At 40.9% G+C, this 25,902-nt stretch overlaps 3 protein-coding genes across 4 annotated transcripts; all 3 read left to right on the top strand.

The window, feature by feature from the left end:
- Nucleotides 1-169: 169 nt before the first annotated feature.
- LOC113012433 (microtubule-associated protein 1S-like) lies at nucleotides 170-10,883 on the top strand. Of its 2 annotated transcripts, XM_026152646.2 has the most exons (10): nucleotides 170-375; nucleotides 1,633-1,728; nucleotides 3,003-3,085; nucleotides 5,057-5,194; nucleotides 5,911-6,421; nucleotides 6,525-6,611; nucleotides 6,883-9,374; nucleotides 9,906-10,047; nucleotides 10,174-10,391; nucleotides 10,590-10,883. In XM_026152646.2, exons 1-10 carry the CDS (start codon nucleotides 213-215, stop codon nucleotides 10,743-10,745), a joined length of 4,086 nt encoding a protein of 1,361 aa, XP_026008431.2. In that variant the 5' UTR covers nucleotides 170-212; the 3' UTR covers nucleotides 10,746-10,883. The 2 variants fall into 2 exon arrangements, with proteins under 2 accessions (XP_026008431.2, XP_080150058.1); XM_080293932.1 differs by lacking the exon at nucleotides 3,003-3,085 and having other exon boundaries at nucleotides 202-375.
- A 2,981-nt stretch (nucleotides 10,884-13,864) lies between these two features.
- Nucleotides 13,865-17,823, top strand: LOC113012206 (interferon-induced protein 44-like). The gene is made up of 8 exons (XM_026152262.2): nucleotides 13,865-13,964; nucleotides 14,947-15,440; nucleotides 15,683-15,734; nucleotides 15,944-16,139; nucleotides 16,237-16,383; nucleotides 16,481-16,652; nucleotides 16,844-16,944; nucleotides 17,040-17,823. The coding sequence occupies exons 2-8, from the start codon at nucleotides 14,960-14,962 to the stop codon at nucleotides 17,295-17,297; spliced, it is 1,407 nt and encodes a 468-aa protein (XP_026008047.1). The 5' UTR covers nucleotides 13,865-13,964; nucleotides 14,947-14,959; the 3' UTR covers nucleotides 17,298-17,823.
- A 455-nt stretch (nucleotides 17,824-18,278) lies between these two features.
- Nucleotides 18,279-20,711, top strand: LOC113012092 (growth arrest and DNA damage-inducible protein GADD45 beta-like). Its single transcript, XM_026152061.2, has 4 exons — nucleotides 18,279-18,463; nucleotides 19,069-19,170; nucleotides 19,288-19,504; nucleotides 19,691-20,711. The coding sequence occupies exons 1-4, from the start codon at nucleotides 18,426-18,428 to the stop codon at nucleotides 19,793-19,795; spliced, it is 462 nt and encodes a 153-aa protein (XP_026007846.1). The 5' UTR covers nucleotides 18,279-18,425; the 3' UTR covers nucleotides 19,796-20,711.
- The last annotated feature ends 5,191 nt before the right edge of the window (nucleotides 20,712-25,902 follow it).

The raw sequence follows: 25,902 nt of genomic DNA, 5'->3' as shown, positions 1-25,902 counted from the left end.
ATTATAAAATATACATGGAAGTAATTTACAATGGGATCGGCGATTAATAAAAATAGATATTGATCCCTTTGCCACGTGTGATCAATAATTCAGCCTCTTCCTGCCCATTCACTGATGCGCGGCTGAATTCCAGCACAGCAGCTGTCATCCCTGTAATAAAAGGCGCTGTCAGGCTTTTTCAATGACATCACATAGAAGCGCAATTTTCCAACATGGCGTCCAGCCGGGTGCTGGAGAGGGAGGTCCAGGAGGAGCCGAAGCGCGCCGCTACCGCAAACCTCGACTTTTGCCTCCATAAATACTCCCTGCTCATCATAATCGGACGGACCGCTCGCCTCAGGCAGACGGAACACATCAGCAGGGAGATAGAGCGAGGTAGGTTTATTTCAGCCCGCGTCCAATAGCTGCTGTATGCCATTTTGCTTTTTCCTATACAATTGTATTACAAAAAAAACAGCTTCCTGCAAGTTCTTCTTGCCCAAATCATCACTTGCGGTGATATACTGAGCACACTGCAGTTTTTTTTATGCAATTTTTCCCCACCGTACTGAGGATGCGTCATCTGGCGACACTCCACCATCAGCATCACCCCCTCATCCCTCCGGACACATTATAATTAAAAGCTGTCTGGAGTGGGTGCTTTGCCTTTCGCCTCAGTTTTAGTTTTTAGTTATGTAAGGACAAGCTTTGAGGGAAATGTTGCGCCGGGGATTTTCAGTCCACACACAGCCACTTGTAAGCGATGTCCCATTAACCTTTGTGCATTTATGCACAGCTGTAATTGTGGATGCTGCAGACCAGACAGTGCGTACTCATAACGATCCATTACAGTCTATGTTTTATTGCTTTGCTGTTTTGCAGCTGTAGACATTTTATGGAAGCCAGCATGTGTAGCAGACAGTTCATGTAAAACAGGATAGATAGGGAAATTGAAGAGAAACCACGAGGACAGACACAGATAGAAAAACAGACTGACTCATATTCCTGCACTGTAGCTAACTGGGCCAATTAACATTTCATTACACTCTGGTGAAAGCTATGTACTTCAAAAATGTCATCAACTTTTCATGAACTGAACAAACAGCCCAGTTTTTTGAATGTACATCTGTAGCTAAAGATTATTTCTTCATCGGTTAATCATAAAAATAATAATTTAACAACTGTTTGTCCTACAGATTGGGAAAATCATCTGCTATAGTGTCCTCCAGTTTTTCAGTCTTCATCATGTGTCTTTAGCAGTCTAAAAGCCAACCACATTCAGCTGACTGTCACGTGTTTCAAAGAAAAACCTCAAATTCTCCTCACTTGTCAGCTAAAAACAGAAAATACATTTACATGTACAATATAAGATGGTACATTCTGTATTTAATGTGTATAATTAGCTGAAAGTAAATGCTACAGACTCTTTATCGTGTTTATATGACAGATTGCAAGATACAATGATACTCGTTGTACTATGTTAAAAAGAGAGAGCAGATTTGGTTGAATGCATTAAATATTGAAATAAAATATACTATGGGATAGCTACGATTATAACAGCCAGTTTTAATATTTTGCGAATACTTGGACATGTGTAGGCTTTTATCACATTGCACCATGTGACAGTATAGCCTCTAACTTTCTTGCTGTCAGGTATTCGGTCATGGGATGTGGACTTAAAATCCTGTAACCTGAACCTCTACCTCCAAGAATTCCTCTCCCATCACACGGCATCTTTCAAGAGTGCAGGTAAGATTTAAGTCATCTTTCTTGCCAAACTCTTTGGCCCTACTGGGGAAACTCCCATTGCCATAGCAATATTTCAGCTCAGCCAATCTGGGGTCACTAAGGAAGGAAGGAAGGAAAGTGGACAAGCAGCCAGACAGGGCGATTGTTGAGCATGGGTGGGCCCACGACACAGAAAACAATAGAAACCTGCAGCCAAGTTTTGCCACCTCTCGTTCTCTCTGTATGGTTGGCAATTAAGGACAGCTGAGCACAGGAAAAAAGACAGACAAAAAGAATTAAACAGTTGTGTCACAGCTGATCCGTGTAAAGTGAAGTGATGAAAATGGTCAAGAGCAGACATTTGTCTATCCAGAGAGGTTGCCTGCACTGTAGTATAGCTTCCATAATAAGATCGACTACAGAAATGAATAGTGTGAGGCATGCATTTATTTAATTTCTTGTCCAAAAGTTAGACAACAATCAATAGCACTCACTTGCATTCAGTGTCAAAACTATGTATCTTGCTATAATACTAATAATACTAACAATCCTGCCTCCTGAGCCCTCACATTTACCAGAGTGGTGAATCAGCATGTTGAGGTTTTACATTAACCACCAGTGGAGACTCCAGGAAGTCACTGCTCCCAGCCTTCACATGCTATGTGATATGTGATGCTATTTTCTAATTTTTACATGTGTTACAGAAATATTAGTCATTTTCCCATTTCCAGTCTTTATGTTAAGCTAAGTTAGCCAGATGGTGTTTGTAGTTTCATTTTTTAGTGTACAGAAACAGAGATATATGTCTAATTATTGTCAAGGAAAGGAAAAGACATATTCTCCCAGAATTTTAAATGTTTGGTTGAATTATGCAAAATGTCATGTAGGGAAAATAGCCCTTTCTGTTTCCCTTTGTGTAAAAAGACTGAGAAACATTTGTTCATATTTGGGTCATGAAATTCCAGTCGGCTAAGTACGCCTCTGTATTCTTAGCTGTTCACCCAGTCCAGCCTCTCAGACTGGATGTCCTTCTCAGATTGAGGAAACTTGGCATCTCTTCCTCAGACAATCCTTCTGACTCAGCTGTTCCACTTTTCTTACATTCTCTTTTTCACCCAGTGAGTCAATCACCCGTCCGATTAGCCCAGTTCACTTTCTCCTCTTCTCCTATTTGCTTCCAGTCTGTCACTCAATGCTCGGACCTGTCGGCTTATCTCCCTCTTGTTTGCATCCCTGTGGCTGTCTGTTTGTCCTTCTCTTTATATCTCTTCTTATTTTTCTCTCTGCCTCTTCAGGGCATAAGTGTCTACGTCACTGTACCAGAGTGTTGGACACTCAGGTGGTGATCAGTCCATCTCAGGACCAGGTTCATTCAGAGGTGAGGGGATAAATCCTCGGGTGGCAGCTGACAAAATGATGCTGTGTTAAAATGATTCAGTTATTCAGAAATAAGTTGAATATAATAATTTCCCAAATGTATGAATTGTTGTTTTATTGCCATCACTATGTTTAAGCAGGTGCAACAGGAATTTATACATGTACATTATTTTCATTAGGCTGTAGATGCCTTGAATAACTATGCAAAATTACAACATTATTATCTCAAATACTTCCACACTATAACTGGGCTACTGTATGTAGTATAATATGTATAATAGGCAACATCTCAAAGCAAGGTGCAATATACCAAAACACTCACCCTCTTCCCCCAAACTTTAAACACTATTCCCCTGTTTTTACGTGGGATCCAGATTTGTTGAGCTTTCTGTGAAAAACGCTAACCTCGTATGTCACCTCGTGTTCATATCAAAAGCACCGGCATGCTCTAAAACACAATTAACTCAAATCATCACTGCCAGAATCCAATTAGCACACAATTTGTCATGTGGAAGCACAGACAGTCCAACACGTTTGCACACCAGTCAGTAGATAAAAGGGCCATGTGGCAGTTCACTGGTTTTGGAACATTTCCCCGGCTGTCTGGCCGTGGCTGTTATTGACTATTTCTGGCCTAACACAGACCAGAGAGGGGATGTTGGGGCTCAATCAATTACATTTTCTTCCATGCACAAAAGTTTGCCTCTCCATCATATTGAGAAATACCTGGCTATTATGATAATATACTGCATTTCTGAAAATCTGTTGAATATTTTTTGCGGTGCATTTACGTTTTGCTCTAAATTTCAAACTGACCGAAGTCATAACTGCACACTGATGAAGACCATTGTGCAGTTATGCATGTGCCTTCAGAGGAACCTAACCTAATATAACAGCTCTGTCATATCGGGGCACAGACATGTTACCTTTGTTATGTTTTTGCACGATTGTGACCTGAACGCAAGACTCCAAAAATAAAAATAACCATGTAGTAGATTGTGCATAAAGTTAAAAAAAGTACAAAGAATTCAAAGTGGCAACAAATTCAAATCCAAGATTTCAATTCACAACATTGTGCTGCATTTAGATGATCAGTGATAAACACTATCAGCGTTTTAAATGTGGTGGCTGATTGGTCTATACTCAATATACACATTTTTTTGCATGGTAAAAATGAGGCCTGTAGCTACTCATTTACTTTGTTATGGAGTAATCCTGGAATGTAATCACAAAACAGCTAAACAAGGGTGTGACATCTTTGTGACATGTGTGACATTTGATGTACAGAGCTGTGCAAATGTCTTGAGAGACCCTTCATTTCTTTATAATTTGCTTCCAAGGAACCAAACTGTCTTATAGTTTAAAAAAAAAAGTAGTCTTGAGCAATAGTTCTCCAGGATTTCTGAAGCTCTTATACAGTTTGTCTTTTTGACATTGACATTGCCTTTTCACTCATTTTTGGTCCATCCTTGTACCTGAGCATTTCAGAAGATCTTTTTAAGCTATTTAATGCTGATTTATGAATCATTCAAGCATAAAACAACACCTAATTCAAGACATGAACCGGTTTGGTGTAAATACATAACAGACAATATAGAAAAGAGCCTATTTTAAATTGTATCTTCAGGCACTTCATTACTAGCAGTCTGTTATAAAACACAACATTTGTTCCAATTTCTTTAGTCAAACCTACAAATAATACCAAAGTTAAGACAACTTGATATTCATAAAATACTGGTTTTTGGTTTTTTTTTTGCACTAACCAGGTGATTTGAATTTCTTTCAAGATACTTGCAGAACATTTCTTAAAGAAATTACAAGAAAGCCTGCCTAAGAGTATTTCATGCATTTTCACAGTACTGTTTACTATTCTTTGATTTTTCTCCATCTATATTTTTACATTTATCTTCACTGCTTTTCTGTTGACTTTCGATTAGGCCTGATTTTTTTTCCATTTCTGTTCCCTGGTCAGGTGTTTGCGTTCCTGTCCAGAGAATCGGCTCATAAGCTGCTGATCTTGGCTGGCCTGAGTGAGGAGGAAAGCGGAGACGTGCTTTTTAACAGAGGACTGTTTTCACCATACCAACTGAAACAAATCTTAACAGAACAGGTATACACCTAACCACAAAGTTGCAATTATAATTCTGAATGCACAAACTTGCCACACCTTGAAGCCCAAATGACCGGAACACTGCATATAGACAATATCAGAATATGTTAAGAGTACACGCTTAAAAACAAGCATCATGTTTTCAAGCACACGCAGAGGTTTTAAAATTATACATGTAACAATAGTACAGTTTTAAAGTAAACCTTTATTACCACCTACAAATCCAGGCTTAATTCAGAGCAGTGACTAATGATTATCTTCTCATATTACTGATCATTCTTTCAGTTTCAGGGTCAGAAAATTGTTAAGAGTTCCTGGACTGTGGTCTTGAAAAATGATCTTTTAATAAATAGTGCAAAACTCTTAAAATTTGCAGTGAAGGGTAAACATCAAGTTCTCACAACAGTGAAGTTTGACCTAACATCCAAATGATACTTTAAAAACGGGGCTGTAATGTATTATTGAGGATGATCCTGATATTGAGAGTTTATAAAGATCCCAACCAGTATTTAGTATCTTCTCATTTTTTATAAAAATCATAATCACATAATATGATCAGCATTTAAAATGACCATCCCATAAATTTGCCTGTTTAATAAATGTGAGGCGCTATCCACTGACATGACTAAGATATAGCTTTGAGCGACTTTACTGTAAATTGTGAAGGATAAAATTAAAAATTGTATATATAATGCTGGGAACTTGTCTCTCTTCAGTCTTTTGACCAGGAGAGCTCTGCCTCCTCACTTCCACCCAGCAGGATCCATCTGACCCTCAGTTGTCCCAACATTGGCCAGTGGAGAAAGACTCTTGTGGAAAACCACCCCCTGCAAGGTCCTTTCAGTCTCTGCATCAATCCCCCAGAGGTGCTGCCTGCGATGGAAGCTCTGGGGAAATTCACGTCACTCATCTCTTGCACCATTTGTCCTTCTTCCCCCTTTGACCTGCTGCCGCCTCCTACCACTGTGGGTTTCCTCAAGCTGTCCCGCCCCTGCTGTTACGTATTCCCTGCTGGCCGTGGTGATTGTGCCTTCTTTGCCGTTAACGGGTTTACGGTGCTGGTGGACGGAGGCTCGGACTCTCAGGCCTGCTTCTGGAAGCTGGTCCGCCACCTCGACAGAGTTGATGCTGTTTTGTTGACGCATGTCGGGACAGAGAACCTCCCTGGTGTCGTCTCCTTCCTGGAGAGGAAGGTGGCTGAGCAGGAGCTGAGAACTGACGTCATAGGTAGCATAACAGGGGATAATGAGTAAATTATAATCTCTTTATTTGTTTCATTTTCTGAAATAACACATTGTGGCTCTCTTTCTTTCTTTATACTGCTCCACAGAGGACTCGTGTAAGAAGCTCATCTCTCCAGAGCTTGGGGTTGTGTTCTTTAATGCCCCCAGCAGGTTGCAGGTGGAACAACAGCCCTGTGAGTGCTGCAATAAAACAACAATAGAGTAAAAATTGAAAAAATAACCAAACTGTTAATATCAGCTATCAATCATTTTTCTGATAAATGCATTTATATTAATATCATTTGTTCATTTATTTACTTTCTGTTTTGTTTTGCACTGAGCAATCAGTGTAATGTTCAAGCACCAACAACATCTACTTGTGCATGTTATCTCATGACATTTTTAACTGCTAAAAACAATGATATGACTGATTGGTTATACAAGTTATCATTATTCTCCTGTCAGGTGTGGACAATGTACTGAAGAGCACCCAGCAGGCTGCTCTAACCCTACAGCTGTTAAAGAATTTAGACATCAGACCGCAACCAATGTTTCGACCGCAAGGAGTCCCCTTTGAGCCCTTAACCCTTTTCCAAAAGATGGGAGTGGGACAGCTGGATTTATACATACTAAACCCAGGCAAAAACAACCAGGAATACCAGACATTCATGCAAAATTGGCCCGATGGAGTATCATCAGCATCTAAATCCCAAACTCTCCCTCTCACCGCCCTCACCTCTGTGTGTGCTCTGCTTGTGTGGCATCCAGCGTGTCCTCAAGAGAAGGTGGTCAGGGTGCTTTTCCCTGGCATTACCCCACAGGCAAAGCTGCTGCAGGGGCTGGAAAAGCTAAAGGGGCTGGCCTTTCTCCAGAAACCCACAGTGACAATGGGAGACTTAGAGAAACTAGGAGAAGAGAAAAAGACCAAGAGGACAGAGAGCCAGGACAGTGTCAAGTCACAAGGAAAGGAGGGAACACACAAACAAAGGAAAGAGCGTGGAGATGGTAAGGATGTGTCTTCAAAGGAAAAAGGAAAAGCATTAAATGGAACTGGCATGATGGAGACTGATAAAACCAAAATAAAAGAGACAGGCATAAAGGATAAAGCAGCAGAGAAGAATACTTCCAAAAAAGGAGGAGGAAAGGATGGGAAAAAAGAGGAGAAGACTGACAACAAAGAAGGGAGCATAGCTAGAAAGAACAGTCAGAGCAAGAAGGATGGTGTTCCCTCCAAATTAAAGAACGAAAATAAAATGAAGCTCAAAAAAGAAGCAAAGAATGACTCTAAAATAGGAGAGAAGAAAGCAAAAAAGCTACCAGGAAAGGAAGCAAATGATAGCAAGAAGCTGCATGTCAACAGTGCACTGCCAAATAATGACTCAGCCAAATCTGACACTAGAGCTGTGCCAGAAATCCTTGATCCAGAGTGCACTGTTACTGAGCAGGAAAATAAAAAAATGGACCCCGAGGAAAATCCCTGTGGCTCCAAAATGTCTACCCCTGAAGATATGACAGCTGATTTTCTTAAGCTGAGGGAGGAAATCGAACGAGAAGAGGCACAGGTGGAAACGGTAGATAAGCAGAAAAGCAGTGATCCAGAAAATGAAAAGAGCCTAGGAGGCCTGAGCCAAGAAGACACTTGTAATGAAACAGCTGACAGATCAGTAGAAAAAGCAGCAGGTAGTGGAGGGAGTGGTGATAATGGAGTGCAACATATGCCTGGAAGTGGTGAGAGAGCTGATACAGACTTGCAGAAAAGCCTTGTAGACCAGCCTGGAAATGCTACAAAACCTGCAAAGGTTGTAGGATTTCCATCTCCTTTGAACAAGGCACCAAAGAATGAGCGTACAGTCCAGTTAGACTTAACTCCAACTGAGTACACGCTTCTTGATGGGGCTTTGAAATATAGTCCACCCTCGCGATCCTCTCCAGAGAACCAGGCTCCTGTCAGCCCCGACGAGGAGACCGTAGAACCAGCGTCCCCCGACTCACGGCCCAACAGCGCAGGCCACACTCCTTACTGTTTGTCCCCAGACGATGTTTGGTGCAACAGGTCTGCTCTTAGCCGGCTACAAGCCCAGGGTAGCCTAGATTCTGCTGATGTTAACCAGCCAAATGGGTCATCCAGGCAAAGTGAGGGGCAGCTATGCCATCCTAAAAGCACTCCAGAGAACCCCACACATCCCAGAGAGAAGCATTTAAGTTTTCTTCCTTTGGGGACACTTAAGGAAGTTTCTTCAGACCCGTCTCCCTCTGTTGCCACCACCACTACACACTCCATGCCAGCAGAGGTGAGCTCACCTCAGTCCACAGAGGTAGATGAATCATTGTCCATGTCCTTTGAGCAGGGACCAACCACTGGGAGCCAGAGAGAGGGCGATGACAGCGTTTATCACTCTCACTCCAATGGCAGCCACTATTCAGGAATGTCCTTACAAATGAAGAAGCCTCTCAAATCTTTAGGTCAGAGTTCAGAGGCAGCACGACCTTTGGCTCCCAGCACACTTCATTTCGAGGCTTCAGGTCATGATGTAGACCTGTGTTTGGTTTCTCCCTGTGAGTTTAAACATTTTAAACAGCCCGACTCCGGCTCAGGCACCAGCGAGGCCTCCAGAGGAGCCTTTACTCCGCATCATCACGGCAACAACAATAACAACACCAAGGACACGTCACCCAGTGACTCAAACGCCCCTGTCTGCACTGAGGACTGCCCGTCCACCACTGCTGACGGAGCTCTGGACTCGGATGAGGATGAGTCATGTAGCGAGCCTTCTAATTCTCCACAAAACATCCTAACCCATCAGGCTCTGCCGTCAGACCCTCTTCCAGCACCTCTCAGGGACAGTCCACCTCTGCCTCCACATCCTGACGCCTCCATGCCAGTTCCCCAGTTTGACTCAGATGTTCATGGCAAGAGAGCAAAAGCCACGGGCATGCGAGGAAAAAAACTTGCAGGGGTGAGTTTGTCTCGTGAGCAGAAACACATGCCTGTGTTAAGATCATGTATGAGCTTTATTGTGGCTTCAGGTGGATTGTGGTATTTCTAAGCTGAAGACAGGTTGAATTATTTTGTTGTGTTGTCACACAAAGAGGTCCGAGTAATTACTGAATTTATCTCGTCTGCTAGATTGAAGGCAAAATATGTGATTTATGAAAATATATGAAAGATTAATTATACTATCAGTGCAACTGGTTTTGGCCACAGGTTAAAGCCTGTGTCTTTATTTTATAAGAGTAAAAATGATTATTATATGAATGGCTGCTTCAACATATCTGACATTTTGATATGATACAAAATGTTTTCTGTTACTTCATAAAACCCATCAAAATACTCAAAGTGGACCTTTTGACTCATGTTATTTTTATTTGTAAAGCGTAACCTAATTATTACTTTAAAAATTTGGGCCATAAAATTGTCTAAATCATAATCTATTTAAACAAAATCTACCACTGAACTTTGTATTACATTTGATCTTTTTTGTGATCAGGTCATTGAGGCCTCCCAAAAATCAGGCTCAGGGAAAAGCAGGACAGGGAGCCAAAGTGGAGTCACAAAAGGAAGCGTCTCTTTAGCTCGTACCCCCTCCACCAGCACTCGATCAGCACCAGCAAAATCCTCGTCCAGTCCAGGTATGAGCTGTGAAGTGGGATTTTTTCTCTTGCCGTGCGTAATTTAAGGGCAACTTCAACATTTAAGTGTTGTGTCTCGGTATGAGCGCTATTAGGCTGTAATTTCTCCTCTCCTTTCGGCCACAGGCTCTAAGGCTACCTCTGCTGGGGAAGTCAGTGTGTATGTGGACCTGGCTTATACCCCCTCTGGAGCCTCCTCTCCCACAGTGAGTGTGGACTTCTTCAAGTGTGTTCGCTCTTCTTGCTACATCATCAGCGGTGACAGCCCGGAGCGGGAGGAACTAATGAGGCAAACCCTGGATGCTCTGCTGGATGGAAAGATATCATGGCCAGACTCTATGCAGGTAGAAACATTATACAGTAGATTATTATGTAAGTGTTTTTTCCCCCAAAATGAGAAAATGTAAAATGCAATCACAGAGATCATTTCCATGAAAATTGGGCTGTTACTGAATCCCAAACCACACTCTGTAGATCCCTCCAAATGCTAAAATCATCAGCTATTACTGAATGGCTAAAGGCGGCCTTTTGTATTTCTCCAGGTAACAGTGATCCCTACCTTCGAATCGGTGTCGATGCAGGAGTGGTACCAGCAGACCTTGGACAAACAGCGTGAACTAGGAATCACTGTCCTGGGATCTAACAGCACCGTTGCCATGCAGGATGAAACTTTCCCCGCCTGCAAAATAGAGTTCTGAGACAAACTAGGATCTGCAGCCTGGAGGATGGAAGGTGGACCTGGGCTAAATTAAACTGTGACATTAAGGTAGAGAGCTTGAGGACTGATGGAGTGACAGAATAGGAAGTTAGAAACAAATATTATGGAAAAAAGTGCAACTCTTTCTGCACGTTCACGACTGAGTAGATAACGATATGAGGCTTTTGCCTCACTCTTCCTGGTATAACACTTCCTTTAGGGTGTTGTTGCACCGAGGAGCCCTTAGATCTCTTCCCTCCGGGGGTAATGCATGACTTCACTGACCCATGACCCTATGCAAAACAGGAGAGGAGGTCATACTCGCTGCAAGAGAAGCATGTCAGCCTGCATAAATGTAGATTTACATGAAAGCTGATGCTGTAGATTACTGAAAATAATGTACACGGGGTCAATGGCACTTTGTGTAGGCTTGCACTGAAACGTGATCGTAGTTTGTGCTGTGTACCTGGGCCCGTTTTGCTGCTTTTAGCATTAACAGCTTTCTAACAACATTTATCCATATTACATGCAACTGGTGAAAGTGTGCAAACTATTAATTATGAAAGCCGTGCATTTGTTTATTTTTCTTTTAATTAGACTTATTTGATCATTCATTTCTCAATGAGAGTCCAACAACAAATATTCATATTGAGTGGTAAAGCATTTTGTTCTGAGCACTGTAAGTACATGTGATGTTTGCTGCGCTTGTGTTTTAACTGCTTTAAAAAAGTATTACGCCACATTGGTGGCAGTGTCAACTGTGCTGAGCAAACAGACTCTCAGAAATACTGAAAATGACAATTACTGACTCTGAGATTACTGAAAATGAGTGTGCAAATCTGCCAGAAGGGATTAGAGTACCAGATTAAATTTAACAGCATTACAGCAATCGTGATATTAATATTAGTCCTGCAATTGTAATCAGTTAAAATGCTTATGATCATAAGCGTGTGAGGCTCAGACTTGTTAATATGTATTTGGATTGTGGATATGATCACACGGTCTGTTGTAGAGAGGCTTGCCAGAGTGTAAATAAGAATTACTTAACAATCAGATTGTATTTAAACAGTGGAAAGCACCCAACCCCCCACTCCATCCTAATACTGAACAGTTTTAATAAAGTAGACTACAGTACACAGGGCACTTTGTTTAATATAGTGACAAAATTCTTTTCATTTAAAATTTTTATTTCTTGTTCATTTTGAAAATAGTTTTAAAAAAGCCAAAACAAAACAAAGGGAAAATAAAGAACATATTCAATGCATATCTAGATTATAATTATTATAACTGAGACATTAAATCCAATCTGGCTACACAGAAATGCGCAATTTATCACTTTTGAAGGTAAATATTTAAATGCAGCTCTACCCTCAAGGAAATTGTTCTTGAAAAAAAAAAATCTTAACTAATTAAATCAATTGCACAGACGTTACAAAAGGCCAAAGAAATTGCAAGGGAAGTGCAAAGTACAAGGAAATGTGTCCAAAGTACCGTCAGTGCAGTCTCTCAATAGTAAGTGTTGATTTTTTATTGCGTCTGCACATCATAAAAACTGGTGTAGTCACAGTGACAGGTCCTTCTTTTACTTGAGCCCAGACTAGATATCCACGAATCCATGGAGGGATGTGTAAGAAATCATCTGTGCTCTCTGTTCCTGTCACATGAATGTGCATGTGGAATGCAGAGTTTGATTAATACCAAAGCAAATGATCACAAAGACACAACAACCCATTTTGCTTTTTAAATCCACGTTTTTTTTTCAATTGTTTAAAGACGCTATAAAAACTAGTCATAAGTTCTTATTATACTTGAGAAAAAAATGATTTATTTCTCGTCACTCATCCCAATAATGTTACAATGATGTCCAGTGCTAATTTATAACAACTCATGACTGCCTTTTTTCTGCAAAATGGCGCCAGTTTGAGGTTTTAAACGATTGACTACTTGAACCTGCAAGTGAATTGTAACTATGTGTATGTGTCCTGCATGTATAAAAAATGTACTGTATGTTGTTGTTCATTCATGATATTCATGAAGCAAGAGAGCAAAGCACTGTGGGAGACAGGGCAGAGCAAGGTGTTGTGAGCAATGGGAAAGTGTCACTTTGTAATTGTCTGTAAGAACATACAATAACAATGTCAAATGTGTGGGTTGTAGGGCAGTGAGCAATGTATGAATAAAGAATGTGCATCACCATTCAAAGGTCTGCTGAGAGTTGCCCTGTGGATGTTGAATCAAATTATCATAATCTTACAACACAATAGAACAAATTACCCACTTTTGCTTATTGTAGCTACATTTTAATTAATTTTATATTTCTGGAAATGCTTTGGATGGTGTTACATACTTAGGATTATAAAATTTTGATTAAAAGAGACAAAGAACTGTAATTTAGCATACTGCATAACACAAGATCAACCAAAGTATCTTATTACATAGTAACAACCCCTGGATTAAGTCAGTAAATGTACGGTGTGGTCACTTTTCGTATAGGCAGTCTGTTTCTTATTTCTGCTGATTTTGCTATATGTTGCCATAAAAGTCAGTGAGTTTAAAAATGAATTTGGTTTTCACTGACTTGTCTTTCAGGAACAAAACAGGACAGGGAATCACGACTGAGGTTGTTATTGGGGAAGGGGTAAACCTACAAGGTTGTTTTTTAGAGGAAAAGCAGCCAACGTCCAAAGGAAAAAGTTTAAAAGTCTTTTGCCTGGAAAACTATTGCTTAAGACCGGTTTAAAAAAAATCAACAAGGTGTGGTTCCTTGAAGACGAAGTGTAAAGAGGAGTAACTCAAGACTTTTGCACAATACTGTATGTATGTGTATGCATCTGAATTTGATTATACTTAAAAAAAACCTCTGAAAATGACTAAAATACACATGAATAAAGGAACAAATACATACTAATTGAATAATTTATTCATAAGGCTCATTATACTGTATATTCCTCATAACTGTATTTCTTTCGGTGTATCATCAAAGACGCTTTTATAGCTTTTAGACTGAACTGCAAAACTCAGTATCACAGAAGAATCATGTTTCATGTCAAGTCTTATTGGTTGCACTCATTTTACAGCCTTTACAATGTGACCAATCACAACAGGGACAAAGAAAAAGGGTTTATTTTTACTTTCATTCCTGTTTGAACCTCCACAACACATTAAACCACTGCGGCGTGCCACAGACTGTATTTTTCCTGCATCAGTTTGTCTTCTGAAGGTGAGTTTGTTTTGATAACATCTAACTTCATCCACAGTATGCATCTTTCTGCTGCAAGTATGACTTTTATCACTTCAGCGGGTTTCTTGAAGGTGGTTTTACTTTCAGTTTCTCTTTGTCTGAGAAAATGTTTCTTCCATTATATTTCTTGTTTGAGAATCAAACATGAAATGTTTTCTGTGCTGATTATCCTGCATAATAAAATTGGTAGCTGTAAATTAACATATTTTCTCCTGACTGCAAATATGAAAACTAGGAAAAGTGAAGTCAGATAAATAAAACCCACTTCTGACTGACCAGTGTCATAGCTTGGTGTATGTCAACCAGATGTGGGCCAGGTCTGGCAATGATGACACTATTTATGTTCCTATTTTCCTATTTTAGTTAGAAGACACAAATGCCATGTTGCAATATTATACTGCTATGGTAACCAACGTTTCAAATGCAAGTTTGACAGGTTTGTCAGTGTACACTTTATCCAGAACCTAGTGACAGACAGTTTACTCGTCTTAATTAAGCTACACATTAGGCTGACATCTGGGGCCAGAGCTGAAACTGCTCTGGGCCAGCACAGGACCACCAGTGTGTCTGCAACTGGCTTTGTGTGGACCACATCTGGCAAACCAGATCTGGGCCACCAAAGGCCTGTCATTCTTTGTAGCATGTGGGCCATGTATAAGCACACTGTGTGGGCCAGATCTGGGCCATACCAATTTTGCTATGTGGACTGGTGGTGATTGTATTTTACATGTTTTAATGAAAGACAGCAAACGTGCCCTTCAAAAAGAAAGTGTTTCACAAGCAAAAGAGTTTTCAGTAAGGTGGGAGTGGGATGATTCACTTGCAGGTTTACATGACATTTTATTTAAAAAAAACAAAAAACCCTTAATAACATATTATATAAATGGTCACAGGATGCATGTGCAGTTGTGGTTTTCTGAGATAACTTGTTAAACTTGATCTGATCTGTCTACATCATCAGGTGATTTCCCATCATGGCAGCAATGAAATCCGCCTTGTCTAAGGATCAGGAGAAGCAGCTCCTCTCTCTTTTCGGTCGTGTCAAACTCCATCTGCTCCACAAAGCCAGCATCCATGGGTTCACTGCTAATGTCTTCCACAGACACTGTGACAATCAAGGGCCCACCGTTATTGTAGCCTACAATGCTGCTGGGTTCATCTATGGAGCCTACACCTCCAAAGATTACACTCAAGGTGGAGAGGGTGTCAATGATGAGAAGACATTTCTCTACAGTATCAGTGCTGAGAGAAACAAACCACTGAGGGTAGCAGCTATCATCGGGCAGTGTGCTTTCACTGATGGAGGCACCGGTCCAAATTACGGTGCTCTGGTTTTCTTGCATGATGACAAACCTGAAGTGCAGTCAAATCCAGGCACAGGCTTCAACTTTCAGGCTGCAGATATGCATGGAAATGACTTGACACTGACAGAGTTTGAGGTGTATCGAGTTGAAGGTGTGTAAAAATAATCCCTGAGTTTTATAGAATTAAAAAGATGTCTCCCATGGTTATACTTTCAAAACAGACATTTCATGACCATTAAGAAACGTGCTCATCTACTTGCAGAAATGGCCTCGTGCACTCATGAGCTTATGCTTAAACCAAGGCTTGTAATTTTACTGTGCACTTTTTAGAGAATTAATATTGATATGATTAAAAAGTGATCCTGTTCTTATTAATCGATTTTTCACTTATAGACCTAGAAGATCTCTTGCCCAAGCCCTGGAGGAACATCAAATGGACAGCTGAGTATGTAGAAACCTGCAGCACAGTTATTGGTGGTGTTTGTGTAAAATATATAAATTTATGTTTGGATTTTGTAATTCTAAGAAAAACTAAATTGTTCATCATATGTTCATCATCAGTATAAGGTTATGTCATATCTTTTTTAGCTTGTCATCATGTAAACTTTTTGTGCTTGCACTCTGGGTGGTGTGGGTACATTTTCTTTCTTCTAGACAAAAACAGCAATTGATGAAGGCCATCCTGAACTATAAGCCTGACATCAAAACAGTACACCAAGCCCGTGTGTTGTTGGTAGGCCCGATTGGAGCAGGCAAGTCCAGCTTCTTTAACTCCATCAACTCAGCATTTCGAGGCAACATGACTTCCCAGGCCATCGCTGGCACAGCGGGGGAGAGTGTGACCACTCAGGTACTGGCACAGGACTTTTTGTATAACTGAATCTGCATGCTCTACCTGTAATGTACAGTGTTTTCCCATTAAATGACATTTTCTATCTTTTCTGTAGTTTCGCACTTACACCATCAAGGCAGGGAAAGGTGGTTGCGTCGTCCCACTGATCCTCTGTGACACAATGGGGCTGGAGGAAAAGGGTGGTTTGGACATTGAGGACTTGGTCAACATCTATAAAGGTCACATCAAGGATCGCTACCAGGTGCATTTCATGTTAACTGATTAAATAGTAAATGATTAAATACAAAAAACGTAGGCAGCTGATTGATAAGTAACAACTATGTTTTTTTGTACTTCAGTTTAGCACATCTGGCCCTATCCTAACAGATGCTCCTGGCTATCAGAAGCATGTGACTCTGAGTGACAGGATTCACTGTGTGGTTTATGTGGTCGACACCTGCAAGGTCTCTATTCTCAGCCAGAAAATGCTGGAAAAACTTTGTGCCATCCGGAGAAAGACTAATCAGCTGGGTCAGCAGAAAATCTTTTGATTTTTTTTTTTTTTTTTTTTTAGAAAACATTGAAAACAGCACGTGCAGCAGGCAGTTTTATGTATATGTAAATATGTAAGGCTATATTAGGGAAATACAACAAAGGGTAAACCTTTTCTTGGTGTCAGTAAACTGTTTCTGGTCATGATTTGTATTTCCGGTCCCTCAAAGGAATTCCTCAGCTGTTGCTGATGACTAAAGTAGACGAGGCCTGTCCACTGGTGGCGGAAGACTTGAAGAATGTTTATCGCAGTTTTTACATCCAGAAGAAGGTGATGTTTTTAGATGCATTTACAGTAGCAGGTCAAAATTTGACATGACAATAATGCTCATTTAATCTGTGTACCTGTGTTATCTGTGTAATCAGGCACGGGAGCTGAGTGAGGCTCTGGGCATCCCGTTATCCTGTATACTGCCGGTGAAGAACTACAGTGAGGAGCTGGACCTGGACCAGGACACTGACACTCTACTGTTTGGTGCTGTGCAGCACATGCTGAACTTTGCAGACAGCTTTTTTGAGAACCAGGCTGAAATTCAGGAAGGGAATGATCAGATGGAGCTTTACAGATCCAGTGATATTTCCCGCCCTGATTATCAAGAACACAAAGAACATCAGATTATTTGAAATCCAAAACATATAAGCAAACCATTTCAATTCAGACCTTTTCAAAATGATCAATTAATTAGGTTCTCCAAGAGGGTTGCAACAAATGATCTTAAAGTAAAACCCTTGTATTGTGGGCAAACTGAAACTATATTTGTTTCATGAGTGAAACAGTAAAAACATTTATAAATATTCACTGTTCATTTCATGTCTGCAAAGATGTGCCAGCACGTTGCATGCTGCTTTCTCTCAACTAAAAGCCACTGGATCAAAGTGCTATATTTTTGCGCTCTGAAGCTAAAATCATTGAGCTTAATTAAAGTCATTAACAGATGCCACGTGATCCAATCATGGGTCCTGATCAGCTTTGAGGTAGACCCTTAAGTCAACTTGAGTTTCAGATCCTTAGAAGCAGAGTCTGTTGTGTGCACTTCTTTTATTTTAATTAACTTGGATATTCTGAAAATATTAATTTGCAAATATATTCATCCTTGTCCTGCTCTTATTGTGTAAAAAAATAAAAATAAAGGAAAACAGAGAAAGTCAATGTGCTTTATCATATGCTTTATTTCAGTTTGTTACATATTGCAAATTTGACTCTAGGTCCATTTTTACTGATGATATAGTTCCACGAATTGCTTGCTTGCTTTATATGCATGACTGCAGTCTTTCAGTAGTAGGAGGGTTACATAGACGTTCCCCCTTCATTCAGCCACTAGATGTCAGTCATAATTACATAATCACATCAGTCCTGTAAAGACGTTGTTATGAAAAGGTGATCTCTTATTAAACACTTTTATCTCATAGTCCAACACGGGAGCTAGTTGGACCATTTCACTTGAACAGATGCATGTATTTGTTTATGCACAATATCAGTTATGTCAGAATGACAAGTGTACTTTTGTCCCGTAAAGTCATCACTCACTGTAACCATACAAACCCACGAGGCCACATGACAAGAAAATATGTTGGTTTTCCTTTGAGCCAATTGCAAAACTCGCCTAGTTTCGGTGCCGCCCACCTTCCAGCTTCACTATAAAACTGTGACGCAACGTTGCCAACAACAAACGCAGAAGAGACTGGCATAACTTTGGTACACCGGCAGTTGTCACGCATTTACGCAGTGGGATCGGTTTTTAATTTGCAATCATGATTCCCGAAGAAAGCTTTGCTTCCATCGAGAACAAGTAAGATTTCTTGCTTCAGCTCTATATTTATGTTGGTTCAGCATGTGCATGTGCGTGATCATGTGCTGGAAGGGTATGTTGATCGTCCTTTGACCCCTCCGTTGTGTGGATTGCTTAGGCTGATGTAATTAAAGTGCTTTTTGGAAAGCTTTGATTTGAGACTGGAACGCAGAGACTTTCTGTTATTTAACATCTGGGTGCATAAAATGTTACAATCTTTTCTGTGCTGTCAAAGTTTGACACCCGCATAAAAGCCAAAATCCAGAGATTATGCATGAATTATTATGAGTCATAAGACCTCAGTATTAATATCTTTGTACTGGCATACACAATACTACGCATGCACGTTGCACAACATGCAGCGAAATTCCTTGAAACTGTAAAATGCGCATTTATGGCTTGTTTTATATCACCACAATCATCCCCATGCATGAAACTGATAATGAAACTGATCTGAGCGTGTATTTCAGTGTTCTAACGACTTTTAATTCAATTAATATGGAAGAGGGGGGATTTTTGAAGCAGTGCTGCATATATTTAATACCACTAATGTTTTGTCATATTGCAGAATACAAAAGGCTAACTGTCCTGTCCTTATCCCTTAGGATGCAGTCTGTAGGTCTGGCTCTGGAGGAGTTGCTGGTAACTGCTCAGAAACAAGGCTGTCTCACTGTTGGCATTTATGAATCAGCCAAGCTTCTTAATGTGTGAGTTGAAAGTATTAATTTTGGTTTGTGCTTCTCTTCTCATTGCCCAAACTGATCACCCCCAGACATGTGAATTCAGTTTTTTCCTCATTTTTCTTCTTTTCTCTTCCCCCTCAGAGATCCAGACAGCGTGGTGCTATGCGTGCTGGCAGCCGACGATGAAAATGATGTGGCGCTGCAGATCCACTTCACGTTGCTACAGTCCTTCTGCTGCGACAGCGGCATCACCATCTTGCGAGTCTCTGGGTTTCAGCGACTCCAGCGGCTGCTGGGAGCTGTGGATGCCAACAGGAACCAGGAAGAGCACAGAGACCTTCACTGCATGCTGGTTACGGTGTGTTGACTCAGCATAGTGGCTACCTCTTATGTAACTGAAAGGCAGATGGTGATCTTTTTCATGCACAATTTTCAGCTAAGATATTGCACCTTTTCTTTCTCATCGCCTTGTGATTTTTACTCTTACTTTGCAGGTTCAATTCAAATTGAACGCTGGACATGATTCTTTTTTTCTCCCACACAGAATCCTCAGGCAGAGCACTGCAGACTGCAGGAAGTGGGGACCTACTGCCAGGAGAGTCGGCGCCTTGACCAGTGGGTGCCTGAACTAGTCCTGCAGGAACGCTGAAGGGTCTGCATACAGGAACTTTTGTGGCCAGATACTGATACACTGAAGGATCTTTATGCTCAAGCAGGGATGACCTGGAGTGTAGCCGCTCCAGTCCACTATCCTTAATGACCAGCAAAACCATGGACTCCCACTCAAAGACTAGTGAAACAGCTGGACTGGACACTGGTTTCTAGAATCTGTACTTGTGCAAAAGATACAGAGAGAAAAGTCACAATGTTTTTACAATGCCATCAAAACACAATCTGTTGTGTTGCTCTCTGGGTGCTCACAATGTCTATGGGGTGTGACATAGTAAACATTAAGAGGAGTAGTAGTTTTGAAAGGAACACATCCACACCCATCTTATACCTGGAAGTCTTGTTTGTTTGACTGGACAGGAATGTTGCAGTGCTGAAACTGTACCAGACATTCCTGGGAGAGTCCCAGAAAAGGAGAGGAGAGGTGTGTGTTTGTATGTGTGGTATGTCTATGTGTGGTATGCATTTACAATACTTGTATTTTTCTGTAGAAAAGACTGGGTGTGCATTCTTAAAATGAGCAGCTGAAAGCTGCTGGGGAATTGTCACCATGGAAACTGAAATGGAAATAATGTTAAAGACACACAGGACCTATTGACACCAGAAGAAACAAAAGAAAAAACAATGTAAAGAGACTCCGAGGATGAAAAAATTTAGGCAGGATCCGAAATTCCCAATGATGCAGAACGCCTGTGCTGTCTGATCCGGACAGATCAGCTTTAAATGTATTGTAAAAATATCAACTTCTTTGTGCCTTCAAGAGTGCTGCCTTTCTGATAAATAACTAATGTAAAGTGGCTACACTGTTAATTTATTGATTGTATTGTTTTTTTGTAGTTATTTGTAATCTATTTTGTGCTCTGTTATCTAAGTAAATAAATTATTTTATTCATAAATTCTTCTTGTTCCTGGGGCTTCTGCTCAGATTTCAAAACAAAAGCCATGTGTGCGTCATGGAACCTGCTGAGTCACGCAACTACAGTTTACATTCGGGCTGAAGTCATGGAAAATGCATGCACACTTAGGGCAAAGTCTTTGTCATTGCCAGCCCCTTCTATTGTCGTGAGCATAAGTCAGTGAGAATGAAACTGGGGTGGGGACAGAAACTCACTAAAACAAGCATAACAAGCTCATGCAGACCTACTGTCCCTACAAGTCAGGAAGTAATGAAGCATTACAGGAAAGACGCATTACCTGCGTGTCAAGTGTTTTTATTTATTCCCTAGCCAGATTCCATACATGCATAACAAGAATCTTTTAAAAATGTACGTTTTGCATTATATATTGCAGCTAAAGCCCTGCAACAATGTTGCATGCAAATAACATAATGTGTGTTTGTGCGTGTGTGTGGGTGAAGCCTCTGATCCCTCTATTATCTCTGCTTAATCTCAGGATCTTCCCTCTGCTTTGCAATCTATTCCACCCTCTGCTCTCACATGGCTGTTCACAGCCCTGTCTGCTGCTAGAGGAGAGAGGAACATATTGAGGCACATGGACCTCACACTTGTTTACAATCACACAGGGTAGTGACTGGTGAGGGGAGTGTCTTCTCAAAGGCCGTGGCTCATCCAGCCTAAATCCGATTGGCTGTGACTTGCAGAAGGGTCATGGGAAGTATGGTTTGAAACTTGGAGACAAGCTTGTAACGGTTGAAAGCACACTCCAAAGGGCACAGTGAAGGCCTGAGACGGCTACAACAATGGAATTCCTGTGAAATGACCAAACTGGGAGACTTTTACCTAGCTCTGCTCTTTGTTTACTCTGTTTGATGCATTCTCTTACATGCATCATGCGCTGCACATCGTATACCAAGTAGGCCAGAGAGCATGTTTCTGCAAGTGCATTGTAAATTGCAGTTGCATTTTTAAACCAATAAACTGCAGATAATAATCAAAAACACTAATATTCTGCAGCTATACCAGCAGCTCTGCGAGGCTCATACTGGTATTGTATCTGATGTTTGTGATCTGCCCAGTAAACTTGAAATACACTGATGTTAACATCAAAACAAAATAAAAAAAACAATACAGGAAAAGTTTGTTATTATATCATCTTTTTATTAATGTTATCTACTTCTCAATATCATCTTTTTTAAACAGCAATATCCACAAAATATTAACAATGTGCAAGAAAACATGAGTTATGGCACATCAGAGAACAGTTACAAAAAATAGATATATTTTCTTCATAGTCAATCAAGGCAAAAAGATACATATACTGTATGCATACACAGGAGATCAGAGCACAAAAGATGATTCTCAGGAAGGGATCGGAGCCAAATCAGAGAAGCTTGATATGAAAGTCCAACAGGGAGGAGCCTCGGCTCTCCTCACCAAGCTTGAAATGAATTTCGAGAGGCTTGCATTTTTGCGCACAACACCAGTAAATTTCCACTTTGAGCCGTGTGTTCCACTTTTAAGACTGTTTAAGACTGCCCCCCACCTCCAAGTCCAGCATTTACATGATATACACCACTATAAGGCAAACTAACAACCAATCAATCAGACAAACCAGCAATCCAAGCTGTGTGTCTCTGATTGAAGCCCAACCATGGATGGAATGATAGTAATAAAAAAAAAAAATAGCATATGCTTGGCAATACCAGGACATCTGTGCGTGTGGTTGTGTGTGTGTATGTGCATTTGTCTGATGATAAGTTATGCATGTATGTTTCCTTGTGTTAAACCTCTGCAGCAAGAATTCTCTTTCACTTTAGCTTGCAAAGAAATGAAACGAAAGTGTTTATCACATTCCTGTAAACTGACAGGGAATCAGTTCTTTCATCTTAGAATAGTTCAGGTCCTTGATAAGCAAACCCAGGCCAAATAAGTACGTATAGTTAAGCCAATACTGTTGCTCTCCCTGTTTCTTGTCTTTAAGGTAAGCTAACCAGCTGCAGGAGAAAGCAAATATACACATTTCCTCAAATGTCAACATGTTCCTTTACGTATCCAAGGCTTACGTTAGTGGTAATGAAATTATTTGTTTTGCCACATTTCACCTGATCAGTTTTAGCCTGTGACACAATCCCCCTTTTCACTCTTCAAAATATGCAGACTGATTAAGTGAGAAAAGGAGGAAGTGCAAGCCATATATGTTGTTCTGACTTGTGGTATCACATGACCTTTCCTCTGGTCAGACTAACCCTGACCTAGAACTGCAGGACTGCAGTACTATAACATTACAGTCTAACACTGCAGCACTGGAGGCACTGCTCGTTCTTACGCACTGTGTCACTCGCACAAACACACACAGACCATGCACACGAGCACACACTTGCACGCTCCTCTATTTTCTCCTCTCCACCTACTGCTCTGCCAAATCATCCCTTTTCAGCTACCAAACACAAGCACCCACACACACGCACGCACACTTGCACACCCTCTCTATGGCCTTTCTCCAGCTCCTGCTCTCTATACTTCTATCTTTGTCTGTATCATAAGCCATTGGCTACAGTGCAAAAACACAGATGCTAAGCAGCGATTTAAACTGGTAATTAATCACAAAGCTGAATTTTTAAAGGAATCATTTGACATTTTGGGAAATATGCTTATTCTCTTTTTTTCCCTTTCACACAGTTTGAGATTGCTAAAGGTAACAATTACAATTATTCTAATGCCGATTTGTCTAAACCCCACACATTCCCAGGTACGCATGAGCACGTGTGGATGCAAACAACTCTTTCCACCCACCTCCAAAGTCTGTATAGCAGCTGGGTCACACTGACCTAAGTGACATGAAAGCAGAAAACTAGTAGGACGAACCCTTGTGACTCTCTGTCAGCAGATATAAGCCATGTCCAAATGATCCCACCCTCGGCTAAATGCTAAAGTGTAAATATGATGGAAGGAAGATCCCCTCTCTCACCAATTCTCCTTACAGCTATTAACCTTTTACCTCTGATAAACATCATTCAAGCTTGAAAAGAACCCAAAGCACAGGATGTAGGTGTGTGTTGCATGTTGGTCTAGATGCCTGTTGCCCCCAAAAAAACAAAAACTAAAAAAAACAAGGACAGCTTTGGTGTTAAAGGTCAGATCAGGAGGTTGGTTTTGCACCACCGTAATGAGGTCCGATGTTGATTCATCTTGTTACGGGGCATGACTCTAAACCAAACACAGCTTTTGTTTCCGGTACATTACTTCATCCTCATCGGTTTTATATGTGGCCGAAACCAACCTCAGCTATCGCAGGCCTCTAAAACCTGATTGACGTAAAAAAGGAAAAAGCAAAGGACAGACGTGATCCTGATTGACAGAATAAGTAGTACTAAAAAAATCCAACATCCACAGAGGGGAAATCTGTGTTCTGAGTTTGTATCTTACAAACACTGTACAGGGTAATACTCAACTGACCAGGTTCCATGGACTCCATAGAAAGAAGAGAACTTAAAAAAAAGAAAAAGAAAAAAAAGAAAGCCAAAACAGCTACTCTTCAACTTATCACTTCTGCACATGTCTGAAAGAAAGTTTATACACTTAGTTTTTTTTTCTTCTCTTAATTAACTTGATTTTTTTCTTCTTCATGTTTCAGTTTTTACAATCAAGTTTGGTTTGTCAGACAGGAGGAGCGCTGTGGAGGAGACGAGGATGGAGGGACACAGAAAGGAGACTGCCAGCTCCTACTGATCCAGCCTGTGACCAAGCTGGGATAACATCAGAGTGAGCTCTTATGCTGGGGAAACTGGGACCTTTAGACTGATGAAGGCAGGTAATCTGATTAATAGCCATAATTGCAAAGCATTAAAACAAGATGTAAACCCCTTGAACAGAGAGGTGACTCCTTATTTTCAGACTACCCACTCCTCTCATTTTCGTTCTATTCACCCTACAAGAACTAGTAATCGAAATATATATGGGCTGAGAGGGTGGGAAGAGGGCACCTTCATTTTTACTTTCTATGTCTGGGTCATCTCCTCCAGCCTCGCAGTCCCTTACAGAATGATTCTCTGATGTGATCATTCTGTGGCCTCGCCCTCTCTTGGGGTAAAGCACAGGGAGGCTTGATGTACAGTAGATCTGGTTAGGTATTACCCCTGGCTTACAACCAGATATCCTGTTATTTCATTAATGCAAGCAGGAAAACAAACCTGATCCGCCAGGGGCAACACCTACGTGAAAAGAAAACGATCTAAAAAAATGTAAAATATTGTCCTATCTGTTAAGTAATGCTTCAACAAAATATCTAAAACGTACATTGAGTTCACAAACAAGTATTTCTTAAGAAAAAATGCAGTAAACGTCTGCGGTTAATAGCTTGAGTTCTGTGTAGAGCCGTTCACTGCTTGCTCTCATAGGTGCAGATCTGGGATCAGCTTAGACATCAGCCCGTGGCGGCTATCATGAGCCGCAGTGGAATCAGTGACAGCAGATCAGCATCTAGAAAGGAATTTTTGTACAGGTTGGCACAGCTGGAGGCTTGGCCAAAGGCTGCAGGCAGCCATTGTGAGGCCACAGGCAGAGAAGGTCTGTTGATACAGGTTTGGGTGGGAACATGCTATGGCCTGATAAAGGCAAAGGCTTTAGCCAGTTGCTCCAAAATGACCCAAGAATGAAGCTTTCATACTTTTTAAAAAAAAAATCTCCCACAGAAAAAGAAGCATTTATTGAACTTTTAATGGGACACGAGGTCCAGTTTGGCACAATTGGCCTAGCGCCTACCACTCATTCTGTTTTTTTGCACATGCATCCTCCCACCGCCTGCCTATGGCACAGCTACCCATCTTTGAACCAACACCTCATTTCACGATAACAAAAAAAAAAGAAAATGCTGATTTCCTATCGATCATTAATGTCCAAATCCCTTTTCAATTTTAGCTGAAACTTGTAGTTAATTCACCAGCATATGTGAATAATACCAAAGCACCTTGGATCATACTCAGTGATATACTGATCTCAGCCACTGTGAGCGCAGCATACCCTTCCCCTAGCTGTTGCTCCGGTGTATGGCGCTTTTCCAGAGTGGCGATTCTGGGAGCGTGTGTGTTTCTGTGTGTGTGTGGATGCTCGACAGCCCTGTAAGATCAGACATGGCTGCTCCAAGGTGTGTCTTGGTAAATGCGGGGATCTAGTTAAATGGCAAAAGTAT

This window comes from Astatotilapia calliptera, chromosome 19, assembly GCF_964374335.1.
Source record: "Astatotilapia calliptera chromosome 19, fAstCal68.1, whole genome shotgun sequence".
Lineage (NCBI taxonomy): Eukaryota > Metazoa > Chordata > Actinopteri > Cichliformes > Cichlidae > Astatotilapia > Astatotilapia calliptera.
The sequence above is the reverse complement of the archived record's forward strand: the minus strand, read 5'-3'. Positions and strand labels throughout refer to the sequence as shown.